Below are 12496 nucleotides of genomic sequence, written 5' to 3'. Positions count from 1 at the left end.
AGTAATGCACTTAATAATTTTTATTTAATTAAATAATGCACCAAACAATATAGATTAATAACATGCAAAAAGAAGACAAATTCCCTTACCTCTCAAAATGTTTCTGGCTTGCTAACTATGTGACAAGAATCATTACAAATTCATTGTTAACTTTCTCACGAGAACAATGCTGGTACTCTGAGTGAAATTGACATTTAACCATTCAGAACATAACGTTATACAATACATCATTTGACAGATGAAAACCTTGACTTCCTATTAGTTATAGGTAATATATAATGAAACGTAAGAAAGAACTATAAACAAATCCTGAAAGAGATGATATGACAGGTGAGTGTGGCAGGAGGGGTTTGATTTTCTATTCTATAGCTCAGAAACCAAACAAAATTGAAGACTATAAAACATATGGTTTGTCGGACCAATGTCGATTTTATAGTGAGTAATTTACGTTTAATTTTGTACTTTTCCAATGGGTGGTAGATAAAAAAAGAGGAGACAAAATGCCTAGAGAAAATGTATTATGTGAGGCACACTATGGGATTTTTTTAAATATTGCCTTGAAGAATTAAGAACTTAAAACTTGTATACTATTGAAATATGGATTATTAGTTAAGATTTTATGCTATTCTAATTGGTATAACATAAACAAAAAGTAGTTTAATAAAATTTTGAAAGTAAGACACTAAAACCTTGTGTCATGAGCAGTAAAGGATAACCGTGGCGATAGGAATAATGAAGCTTGGTTTTGAAAACAGCTACAGGCAAAGTTTAAATACCATTGGATATAGCAGATTACAAACTATTTCCATCAATGTAGAGTAAATAAAGTGGTGAGAAAAGAAACTTATAGTCCTGTAGGGAAAAGGACAAGACCTAGCTCTTGCTGAGAAGAACCCTGGAATCTAATGGAAAGTTTCAAAGATTTAGCAACAAACTACAGACCTGGAAAAGTTCTTACAGTATTTTCAGATGTCCTTTATCTATAAAAGGTTTAAAGTATGGTAGGAGATGACAAAATATTCTGATAACTCAAATATGACTTCAATCCTTATCTATTGAATATGATTATTAAGTTTGTTGTATTCAAACAACAAAAATGAATAAAATAACTTTTTATTTATTCAAAATATTTGTTTGTTTGCTATTAATCACAATGCTACACAATGGGCTATCTATGCTGTGCTCACTATGGGTATCAAAACTCTATTTGTAGCATTGTAAGCCTTCAGACTTACCAATGAGATACATATTGTTGCCCAGTCTGACCTGATGCTATTTTGAAAGATCAGGTCCTAGGTCATCCATAAATCTTTGTCAGTTTCTCAGGTGTTATTTACAATTTATAGGTGAAATGGTTGACTACTACAATTGTCAAAATAAAATAAAATTAAGTTTATGCTGACTGAATCCATAAAATGGAACTTTCTGATCAAATAAAAAAAATTAAATTCAATAATGAAGGGAAGTATTTCAAACGTTTTTCAAAACAGTATCTCACAGCAAGTTTTTTGGAAATTTCCCAAAATGAAAAATTATAGAAAACTCACTAAAATAATATTAATATTTTTCAGCTGAAACCTAGATACTATTTGATAAGTTTGTTCTAAGTTTTATGCAATCTGGTTAAATATTTCCGCTGTGAGAAGTGACACCTCTCTAGTCCAGAAAGGAATAAATGTAATGGGAAATCTCTAATGTACTAGCGTACATAGCTGCTCTTCTCGACCTAAATCTAAATAGAGAAGCAACTTACATGCCCAAAACTGGACTGAAGGAGAACATTCTTTTTCATGTGAATTACTAAGTAATATTTATTTAACCAAAAACAATTCTATCTGAGTAAGGAAAGCTGACAATGCCCAGAGGCAAGTTACACTTACAAATAGTCACATGTTAAATCAATGATTTTAATTAACATTTTCTTCATTTTCAAATCAAACTATATATTTTCACAAAGAAAGCATTACCTTCCTTAGTCTTAAAACCAAATCTAGAAAAGGAAAAACGTCTAAAAAAACTAAGTTTATGAGACACAACACATTGTTTTATGTCACATCATAATGGGAAATTAATTTTCAGATAAGATAAAAATTAACTTTTTTTGTTTAAAAATTAGACTAAAAAACTGAAGCCAACTGTACAAGATGCTATGAAATAAAAACAAGATTTCAGGGAAATTTGTTTTTTTATGATAGTTTACTATACAGCCATCTAAATGTCTGTAAAAAGAAAAGTTAATAGTGATGAGATGAAATGAACTATTCTAAAAGAAATGAAAAGGAGAAACAGTAAACCTTCCATATACATTGAATAACAATTAATTCCACTTAAATGTTACCTTAACCTTGGCTTTATTATCCAATTCTATAGACTTGGTAAAAAAAAAAAATACTCACTTCACTGGGAATAACAGCGTAGCCAATGTTGTGACCACATGATCTAAATACAATGATCCAAACTCAGTCTCCTCAAAAAAGGACCAGTTTGATAGATTAATAGGTTGGATATATGAAGCTGCCCAATGGCCTGTACCTGGAGGACATCGAAGAATGTGGTTCAAAAGAAACAGATGGTCATCAAAAGTTGATACACGAAGTAATATGGCAACCTGGATGAGAAGTAGAATACTCATAAATAATCTATAAGCTTGTTTTAAGTTTAATAATTCCACCAAGATTCTTATTTAAAAAAAAAAAAAAAACTTTTATCCACGAGTGACATCAAATTTCAATGTCATAATTTCTATAATTGATTGCATTTAACTGATAAACCATTAAAGTTTGAAATAAACTTATAAAATCAATACTAATCTAACATTTTTTTAAACATTTTCAGTTAACAAATTATAAGTACCATTTATTTCATTGAATATTATCAACTGATACATTCTATTGGTCACTAAACATAATACATTTTAATTTTTTAGCCAAGGTTAGAGAGAAATATTTGGTTTTAATCCATTTATGTTATAACCATCACTGAACATTACTGTGAAAACAACAGTAAAGACTATAAATGCATCTGAATAAATTTAATATTAATGGTAACCTGTGTAATATTTTTATTAGTTAGAATCATCAACAATATTTGGTCATCAAGAAATTAATGTCACATTTTGGAACACTTTCATTAACCACCCCCCCAATAAACATACATCACGTATAATAGTTAAATGAACTGTCTAAATGTCATGTTAGTGTAGCCTGTACAATGTGTAAAGTTTAGTATACTGTAATCCCTTATAGTGATGGTACACGACGAGACACACATTCAGCATGTAATACTGTTTGAATACAAGAGGGGAAACAATGCTTCTGTAGCCACAAAGAATATCAACAAAGAAGTTTAGGGAAATGTTTTGAATGTTCGTAAGTGTCAACGATGGTTCTGCAAATTTCTTTCAGGTGACTTTAGCCTTAAAAACTGTGATGGCAGGGGCCGACATGTTGGAATTGATACTGATGCTCTGAAGACGCTTGTTGAGTCTAATCCAAGGCAACACACTCATGAAGTAGTCCTGAAATTGCATGTCTCTCATGAAACAATATGTAAACATCTAAAGAATGTGGGAAAACTCCATAAAGAAGGTGTATGGGTACCTCACAAACTCTCAAATGATCATCATTTCCAACGTGTGAACATTGCTTCATCTCTTATGGCACGTAATGCACATGAACCATTTTTGGACAGAATTGTCACTGGTGATGAAAACTGGATTCTCTATGCGAATATTAAATGCCAAAAACAATGGCTCAGTCCTAGACAAAAAAACCACTTCCGACCCCAAAACCTGGACTCCATCTGCAGAAAGTGATGCTTTGCAATTGATGGGGCATCAAAGGAGTAATTCATTTCAAACTCCTCAATCCACAGCAAACTATGAATGCAGAGATCTATAGTCAGAAATTGGAATAATAAATGAAGCCCTTCATCAGAAACATCCTTCACTCATCAATCAGAAAAGTGTTTTCCTCCACGACAATGCACGTCCACATGTGGCACGTTGGACGCAACACAAGAATATGGAGTTGGGTTGGGAAGTTCTCCCCCACCCACCATATTCTTCAGATATAGCACCATCAGATTACCATCATTTTCGTTTGCTGCAATACCATCTTAATGGGAAAACATATGCAAATGTGGAAGGTGTTAAAGAGGACATTGACAGGTTTTTTGCTTCAAAGCCATTAACAGGGCATTAACAACCTGATTGTAAGTTGGAAAAGCATCATCGATAAGAATAGAGACTATTTCATTTAATAAATGTTTTAACATACAAGTTGTTAGGGTTTTTTCATTTTAAAAATGCGACATTAGTTTCTTTACGACCTAATACTTAACTTTCACAAACTTCACCAGTATTTAAGCCATTAGCAAATTTGAATCCAAACATGCTTTCTTCAGCAAATAGCTTTTGTCTAAGAATAATTCCAAAGTGCTGAATAACAACTAAACTTTATTTTGGTTTTTTACAATAAGACTTACATACAATAAATTCAAATCTAAAATACTCAAATTATACTCTGGTTTTAAAATCAGTAAACCTTATTTACCAATGAAGTTAGCCAATAACGGGTATCTTCAACAAACTGTGTGTCTTTACACTGCCTTCGCTGAAACATAAACAGGATGCTTATACAGATTTTAAGACTGTTGATTTGCTGTTTCCATGCAGGATTTAGTGTTTCAGGTGAAAAGCCTGAAAATTTTTAAAAACATATACCCTGTGAATACAGACTTGTATTTTGAATTTTTAGTACATGTGATGTACAAAATACTGTACAAGTAATTAAAAAAAGAACAGAATTTAAACAATTAAGGCTTGACCTATATTCTGGTTAAATAAAACACATGAAGAAACTGAGCATAAATACACTATACTCCATAATAAGCTCATTCATTCTATATAAATCTGGGTTCTGAAATATATCTGCTTAGATAAAAATGTACACTGTAAAGTAATAGTCAACAATACACTTATAAATTAAATGGCCCACTGGTCCAAAGTTAACATTTTCAAACACTGAAAATGTATTTCCAATAGGTACCTACCTCCTTTCACCCATAGCTATCTCGACCTTCATTTGCCCTCTAGGCATTGGTAAATCTTATGAACGCAGCACCAGCCTTTTGTACCCCTATATTTTTTTGCATCATTACAGCAACATGTGCTGATCATGTGACTACCCTCGTTCATATAATGATGATTCCAAAGACCCAACAAACGAAGATGATGTGCAAAGGTAGACAACCTGACAGAACACATATGGAGCTAAGGCAAGTCCAAATGGTAGTGCACGGAACTGGAACACATCTTCCCTTGGACAAACCAAAGATAACGACATGACTCCTGAGCAATGGGGTTATGAAAGTGTGCATCTGTCACGTCAAATTTGGTTATCTAAAGATCCAGGGAAATAACACACCAAAGAGAGAGGTAGAATGAATCCATGGTGAATTGGGGTGTGTCCAGAAAGGCATTCAGCCAGGATATATTGATAATAGGTCTCCAATCTCCCATCTTTTTGGGGACAACAAACAGACAAGTAAAAACCTGGATGAACAGGCCCCACAGATTCTACAGAAGATTGAAAACTGACTCTACTAGACGACTGGACAAGACACGATCCTGAGGAGGAGGAAAAGAAAGTGGGACAGGGGAGGATAGGATTGGAATTGAATGCATAGACCCTCTGAGAGAACCTATAACATCCATAGATCCATCGTGAAGGATTTCTAGATTGAAGAAAAGAGTTGTAACCTGGCCCCCATCTGCCCATGGAAAAAACATCCCAGCACTGATAACAGTGAGGCCAAGAGGAACGAGAATGGGATAAACAGGGGTAAGGAAGGGAATGTCAGGATTAGGGAAAAGGGTGGGGCAAAGAAGAATAAGGAGCACGGGGCACTTGAACAGGCAAAGATTGAGCAGAATCAGTAGGGAAAGACAAAAGAGAAGCAGGGGAGGACAAAGAAGAATGTAATCTTGCCACATTGACCCTGGACTCCAAAGACTGTTTTGTGCAGAAATAGGACTTGGCAAAGTTCTCATAACAACGAAAGGGGAGATGCACCTATGCAAGTAAATCCCAACAACATAAAATCCAAATGATGAGGGACAAAGCTTAAGCCAACATTCGAGCCACAGTAAACCAGAAAATGGCCAAGAACTGATCAGGAGACTGGTGGAAGGCCTGAGATAACGACTGTAAAGAGGAAAGAACACGTAAAATATTGGTCAACGTAATGCGAATCATAGTAAACTGGGACCTATTAAAGTGAACCAAGAAATCAGGGTTAGAACTCCACAAGGGAGAGGATCTAAACACTGAGAATCCAAAGAGGGATTTGAGGCATGTTGGTAAACAAAAGAGAATTGGTCCAAAACCCGAGTGAGACGAGCCATACCCACTCCCGACTGTACCTGACAGCAAAACGTTGAACATCAACAGAAATGTTGGGAGAGGAAGGAAAATAATAATAATAATAATCGGAAAGAAGTGCTTCTACAAGCAAGGAAGAAGTAGAAGAATCAAGGGTTAAAGGGGAGAGATGTAAAATTTGACAAACCTGATCAAGAAGGTGAAAAAAAGGCATGGTTGGCAAACTCTCCTCACTGTCAGTGTTATGAAAAAAATAATAATAGGAAAGGAACCAGCAAATGAACAAATAATTCCAACTAAAAGTGAAAACTAGCAAGAAAAAGCAAAAAAACATAGCAAAATTTGCTTGAAGAACAACTGAAAACACACGTCTGAACACTGTAGTGCCAATTGAGAAAGTGAGAATTGTGCTGCAACGGTAGAGGGAGCTATCTGTGCTAGTATAGAGGGTGCAGTGGGATTGGTAGAGGATGGTCACATGATCAGCATATGTTGCTGTAATGACAAAAAAATAAAAGACTGGTGCACTGTTCATAAGATTTACCAATGCCTAGAGGACAAATGAAGGTCAAGGTAGCTATGTGGTAGTAGAGGTCGTTCCATTTCGCAATGAAAAATATTAGAAAATGAAATGTTATAATACAATAATATTTCATTGTGATTCACAATCCTGATTAATAAAGAAGCTTTCAGGCATTAATGCTTGAAATCTGGTCCAGCTGACTTACTACTTATATGTCTATCACCAAAACAAACCTGAAACTGGAGCATTGCTGGGTATGTCCTTTAAAACAGGTGATAAAGAGATCAAGTTGAAAATGTAGCTGTCTACCTGGATCCTTGACATCTGAGCAGAATATGCATATAACGTGTATATTTCCTGGATGGTCTCTCGTAATTCTCTCAGTATTTCCTCAACAGCTGCTCCTACATCACTGTTATATTTGGCTGACACAAAACTATGTACACCTGTTACATTCTTCTTGTCAGCACACTGTCCCTAGATCAAAATTAAAACTCTCTCACTTTAGATAGGTATATATATATATATACACACACACAGAGTAAATACAGAAATTTTATATCATCTACTGACTACTAATTTTGAAAACTCAGCACCATTTATGATAGAACACTGCAGTTGTATACTTCTCAACTTGTTCAATCTTCAACTTATCAAGTTTACTTCCAGTTCTCATGGAAATAGCCCAAAGATTATGGTGTAAAGTCAAATACAGATAAAAAAAAATATCAACAATCTTTATATCAATAAACATTATGATATTTATATTAAGATAATAAAACATTAATTCTACTATTTTTTTGGGTCTATTTAACTTTACACTGGTTTCCATGATGTTATGATGCATTTAAATATATCTTTGGCTATATTATAATGAGAGTTTACACTAATTTCTAATGCTTAATATAAAGAGAAAAAATTAGGTAAAGAAAAAATATCAATTCAAGGCTGTTTCAATTTATTTGAAATTGCATCAGGTCAATATGTTTGTTTGTTTTCTGAATTTCATGCAAAGCTACATGAGGGCTATATGCACTAGCCGTCTATAATTTAGCAGTGAAAGACTAGAGGGAAGACAGCTAGTCATCACCATCTACTGCCAACTTTTGGGCTACTCTTTTATCAATGAATAGTGAGATTGACATCACATTATAATGCCCCCATGGCTGAAAGGGTGAGCATGTTTGGTGGAACAGGGATGCAACTAACCCACAACCCTCAGATTGTGAGTCAAGCATCCTAACCACCTGGCCATGTCGGGCCAGGTCAATATGACTTGAAACATAACAAAAGTACCTAAATTCTGAACTTATTAGGAGGGTTAAGGCAATAAATTTGATATAGCAACTAGAAATAACACAAAACTGAAGAATTTGTCTGTCAATAGATTAACAACAACAGATTCATCTTTGCTCTCAGAAACACACAGCTTGAGGCAGCCACTGAAAGAAATATCTATAATGTGACAAAAACTGACTGAAAAAGGAACTCAATCTCTTTGAGATGACTGCAAGAAGCAATTAAATCTAAATTTAGCTAAACTATACACAAAGACACTTATGTAATTTTCACAAGTTCCAACACTTTACACAAATTACACAAAAAGGTGTTTTAACAAGAATCTCAGTGCTAGAAATGATTTGATTCTTTGTTCTTTAAACAACCAATATCTTGAAAGTTGATAAGTTTATGCTTTAATTAACTAATTAATCTGAATCATACCCGCAAGCTCTTAATAATGCAACAGATTATTGAGCTATTTCTCAGTATATATTTCTTTTATTTTCTGAACAGTCGTTACCTACATATATCAAGACAAGAATTAAGTTTTTGACTTCACAAACCACTTTACAATTACTTTTGAACATTCACAAACCACATGATCGTGAAACCTGTGAGGGACGGAAGCTGACATATCTGCATTAACAGCTTGAATACATTGATCAATAACAAACACTAGATCACCTTGCAAGCTACAGGAAGACTGTATGAGTACAGCTTCTAAAGAAGTTGTAAGCTCTGATATTGTTCAAAATATCTGCATAATAACTGATGTTGACTTTCAAATTCATTGTACAAAAATGAACAGCATGGTTGTGAACAAAATCTGGATTCTGGTGAAAGCAAAGCTTATGTACATCCTCCTGATGCAAGCACAATAATTCATGTGAAATCTTAGAAAGTGGAGAACTATGGCTGTTGGTAAGTTGATTTAAATACAGAAACTTTTTTTTATCATTAAATCCTATGTAATTGAGAATGATCACACCAGTGATCGAAATATTGTACCTGTTTAAAAAAATATTCTTCCTTATTGTAAAAGCTGTAACTTGTAATTAAATAAAAGAATTTAATGTTCTTTGTTGGATAATGTAAGTGCTTGATTGAGCTGTTGCTTAAATACTGACCTTTCTGGAGGCAGTTTCATGTATCATGCTCCAAAGTCTCTCTCTCTGATGGCCATACTTCTTCTGTAGTTCTGACACCTCTTCTGACGTGTTGATCAGATTACAACGTGCACGGAAATATCCCAAAAGAAGCTCATAGAACTCATGACATTCAACATTCCTGTTGCTCTGAACAAGTGAAAAACTTGGTAAATTTTAAACACACAAGCAAAAATAGTGCGTATGTCCATAATCATAGTAATCTGATATTCAAATCTATCATTAATAACCAAGACTACTTAAGCACAATATTTTTTTTTGAAGAAATACTCAAATGATACAGGAAAATCATTATGTGTATATATATCAAACAGTTAGTGCTAAACCTCAATGTGTCATCATAACCTCTTACTCTGCTGCTAAAACAAGAGGACAGGGGCTGCTAAAATGGATATTACACCATTCTTATCTTCATATGAAATTAAAACAGAAAGTGTTAAAAGTATCGGTAAGAAGATACCATAATGCAAAGTCTAAAGTCCTGAAATAAGAACAAAAAGATGAATAACATACTAAAGTTAGAACAATGATGTGTATCAAATAAAAAGTTATAAAATGGACTAACATCAATTGAATGTATATATACATGTACCATATTACTACATTTACTCTTAGTATAATCATATACACAAGCTGGCCAATAATAGATTATTTCAGAACTTTTGTGAAGAGCTACACTAAGGGCTATCTGTACATAGCTGTTTCTAATTTTGAAGTGACAGATTAGATGAAAAGCAGACAGTCAACAGCACCCACAACAAATATTTGGACTACTCTTGTCTGACCAAAAAGTGGATTTAACTGTGATTTTTATAGTACATTCAAGACCCCAAAGTGTGAAGTACATCCTTGCAACAATGACATGAACTAAAACCCTTTGATTCACAGTCTGAGCATTCTATCAACTATGCCATGCTCAGTCTTACAACAATAAAAAATGAAACAAAAGCATAATACTTTTAAATACATTGTTTAAATACCATAAATATTTATTTTCAGTGACCAAGATCAGGCTAACAGCTTTTTGCCACTCAAGAAATGTAGATAACATATTACAATCAGATTGGCATGACCGGCAATAAGCTCATGGCTGCGATCTAATATCAAACTTTCATCTGAAGTACTTCTTAGGTTCTAATTCACTCATGGCTCCAGGAAGTGGTGTTGAAATGTTTACTTAGCAACTTCTGTAAAACTTCCTAGTTAGACTGGAATGTAATCATTTGACATCACAATGTAAAACCTGTGATTAAACATGCACCTAAACATGAAATAAGGAGTGCAATTATACACCTCAAAAACCAAAGGCCTGTAAAATAGTATTGACTACTTTTCTTCAATAATATTCCCTAACAACATTCCTTAAAATATATAAAGCTGCCTCTTTTTGGCAGTATATGCCATAGTGTGTGTAGAGCTGGACAATAATCTATTATCTATGAGCAATAATAGATACCCAAGCTCTAAGCGTATGAAACAGTGAGATTATACAAAACTGCACTAAAGTGGTCTCCAATATGAAAAAACAATCCCCTGCTGAAATTGCTAAATCAAAAAAATTGTTGTCATTTTTTATTCTTTTATTTAATTTTATAAGCAGGTCAATAGCAATATCAAAAACAAGACAAATGAAAAGTTTATGAAAATGGTTCAGTCTATAATCTAGCAGAAAAAACTCATTACTATAACACAATGACAAGTGACTAAGAAAAATAAGCTGTTCCTCCAATATTTGTGCAAAAAAACATAATGTATATAGATATATATTTTGCAAATAAGTTTATTTGTGAATTAGGCATGCATTAGTTTTTGAATTTATGTTGAAACAGTGTTTGTGAAGTTAAGCCGATCAGTGAATGTAGCCTATGGCAAATGTTATTGAACAAATAAATTAATGTTATTGTTATGTGGACTGGACTTCCCATTATTTTTAGCAAATAATCCAATAAAATCCACCCAATGATAGAGTAATTTACAAAAGCATTTCAGAAATCAGTGATGTTCATTAATATAAAATTGATTTTTGCAGTATTAGTTGCCTCTTAATAGTTTTTGTGGCTACATAAAGATACTGCAATTAGTGAAACTGTTGAATAAAAAGTCTGTGGATTTGGATTAAAAACATACATTTTATATATATATATATATGTTTAAATTGTATATTTCAATGTCAATGGTCTTAGAATAAATATTCTAAATGGTGTATTTTAAGTCTCAAACTATCTTTAAATATCTCTCAATATAAATTTTGAAACGTGTATTTAAATATTGATCTTGTGAGTATCTTAAGCAGATTTAAAAAAAAAGTACCTTGAATATTAGTTTGTGGATTTTTTAACTAAAACAGCACAAAATAAATGTTAGGTTTGATATGTTTCATTAAAAACATGAACTGTCTATAATTAGCACTGGGTATTGTGGGAATAAATTTTCTTCATGACCTTCTCTTTGAATAGGTACTATATCAGGACTTTTGTTGACTACTTTTAAGACAGGTTCTTCTACGTTTGGAATTTTACATCATTTTGCTCGTAACTGCAACATTTGGTAAACATAAAAGTAAACAACAAAAAACCCAAAATAAATTTCTGCATCAGTATCAATGACGAGTGCCTTTTTTGATGATGATGAACTTCCAGTGTAAAAGTTTACATTGAACTTTTCATACTGTCTAATGGCATATCTATATTGCTTGAAGCTATTAAAACAGGTGATCTATTGAGTTCAACAAGCAGACTGGCATGATACTGATAGGTCCAGTCACTGAGCCAGTACTGTCAATGACAACATGACAAAAGCTACTCTTACCAATTTTTTAATTTGGCTTAACTCCTATTTTTTTAACACCATGTGCTCCATATGTAGTGAAATATTACTTTGCAAAAGCAAAACCAGAACTATTAATTAATTATTTTGCAAAATTTGTTGCAAAATCAAACACTACTAGAGATGAATAAAATGAAACAGCTTTTACAGTTACAAAAACAGAATACTTCAGTATTTTATTTTCAAATAAAGGTTTTAAGTAGTTTCAGGCCATGGAGACAGGCTCAATCAATAGGGCTGACCTCGTAATCACCAGGTAACAATGAAACTATACATACTACAACTCTGAATGTATTAAGTGTATTTTTTTGAAATTT

At 33.2% G+C, this 12496-nt stretch overlaps 1 protein-coding gene across 3 annotated transcripts in view; it reads right to left on the bottom strand.

Moving 5' to 3' along the window:
• Positions 1–12496, bottom strand: part of LOC106465825 (ectopic P granules protein 5 homolog) — an 89179-nt gene that overhangs the window by 69906 nt on the left and 6777 nt on the right. For all 3 annotated transcript variants that reach the window (XM_022393774.1, XM_022393776.1, XM_022393775.1), the window contains exons 4-7: positions 9315–9482; positions 7140–7383; positions 4554–4699; positions 2397–2608 (exon numbers count right to left, since the gene is read on the bottom strand). In XM_022393774.1, coding sequence (XP_022249482.1) covers positions 2397–2608; positions 4554–4699; positions 7140–7383; positions 9315–9482 — 770 coding nt within the window. The remainder of the gene's footprint in view (positions 1–2396; positions 2609–4553; positions 4700–7139; positions 7384–9314; positions 9483–12496) is intronic.

This window comes from Limulus polyphemus, unplaced genomic scaffold (genome assembly GCF_000517525.1).
Source record: "Limulus polyphemus unplaced genomic scaffold, Limulus_polyphemus-2.1.2 Scaffold2063, whole genome shotgun sequence".
NCBI classification, from domain to species: Eukaryota; Metazoa; Arthropoda; class Merostomata; order Xiphosura; family Limulidae; genus Limulus; species Limulus polyphemus.
The sequence above is the reverse complement of the archived record's forward strand: the minus strand, read 5'-3'. Positions and strand labels throughout refer to the sequence as shown.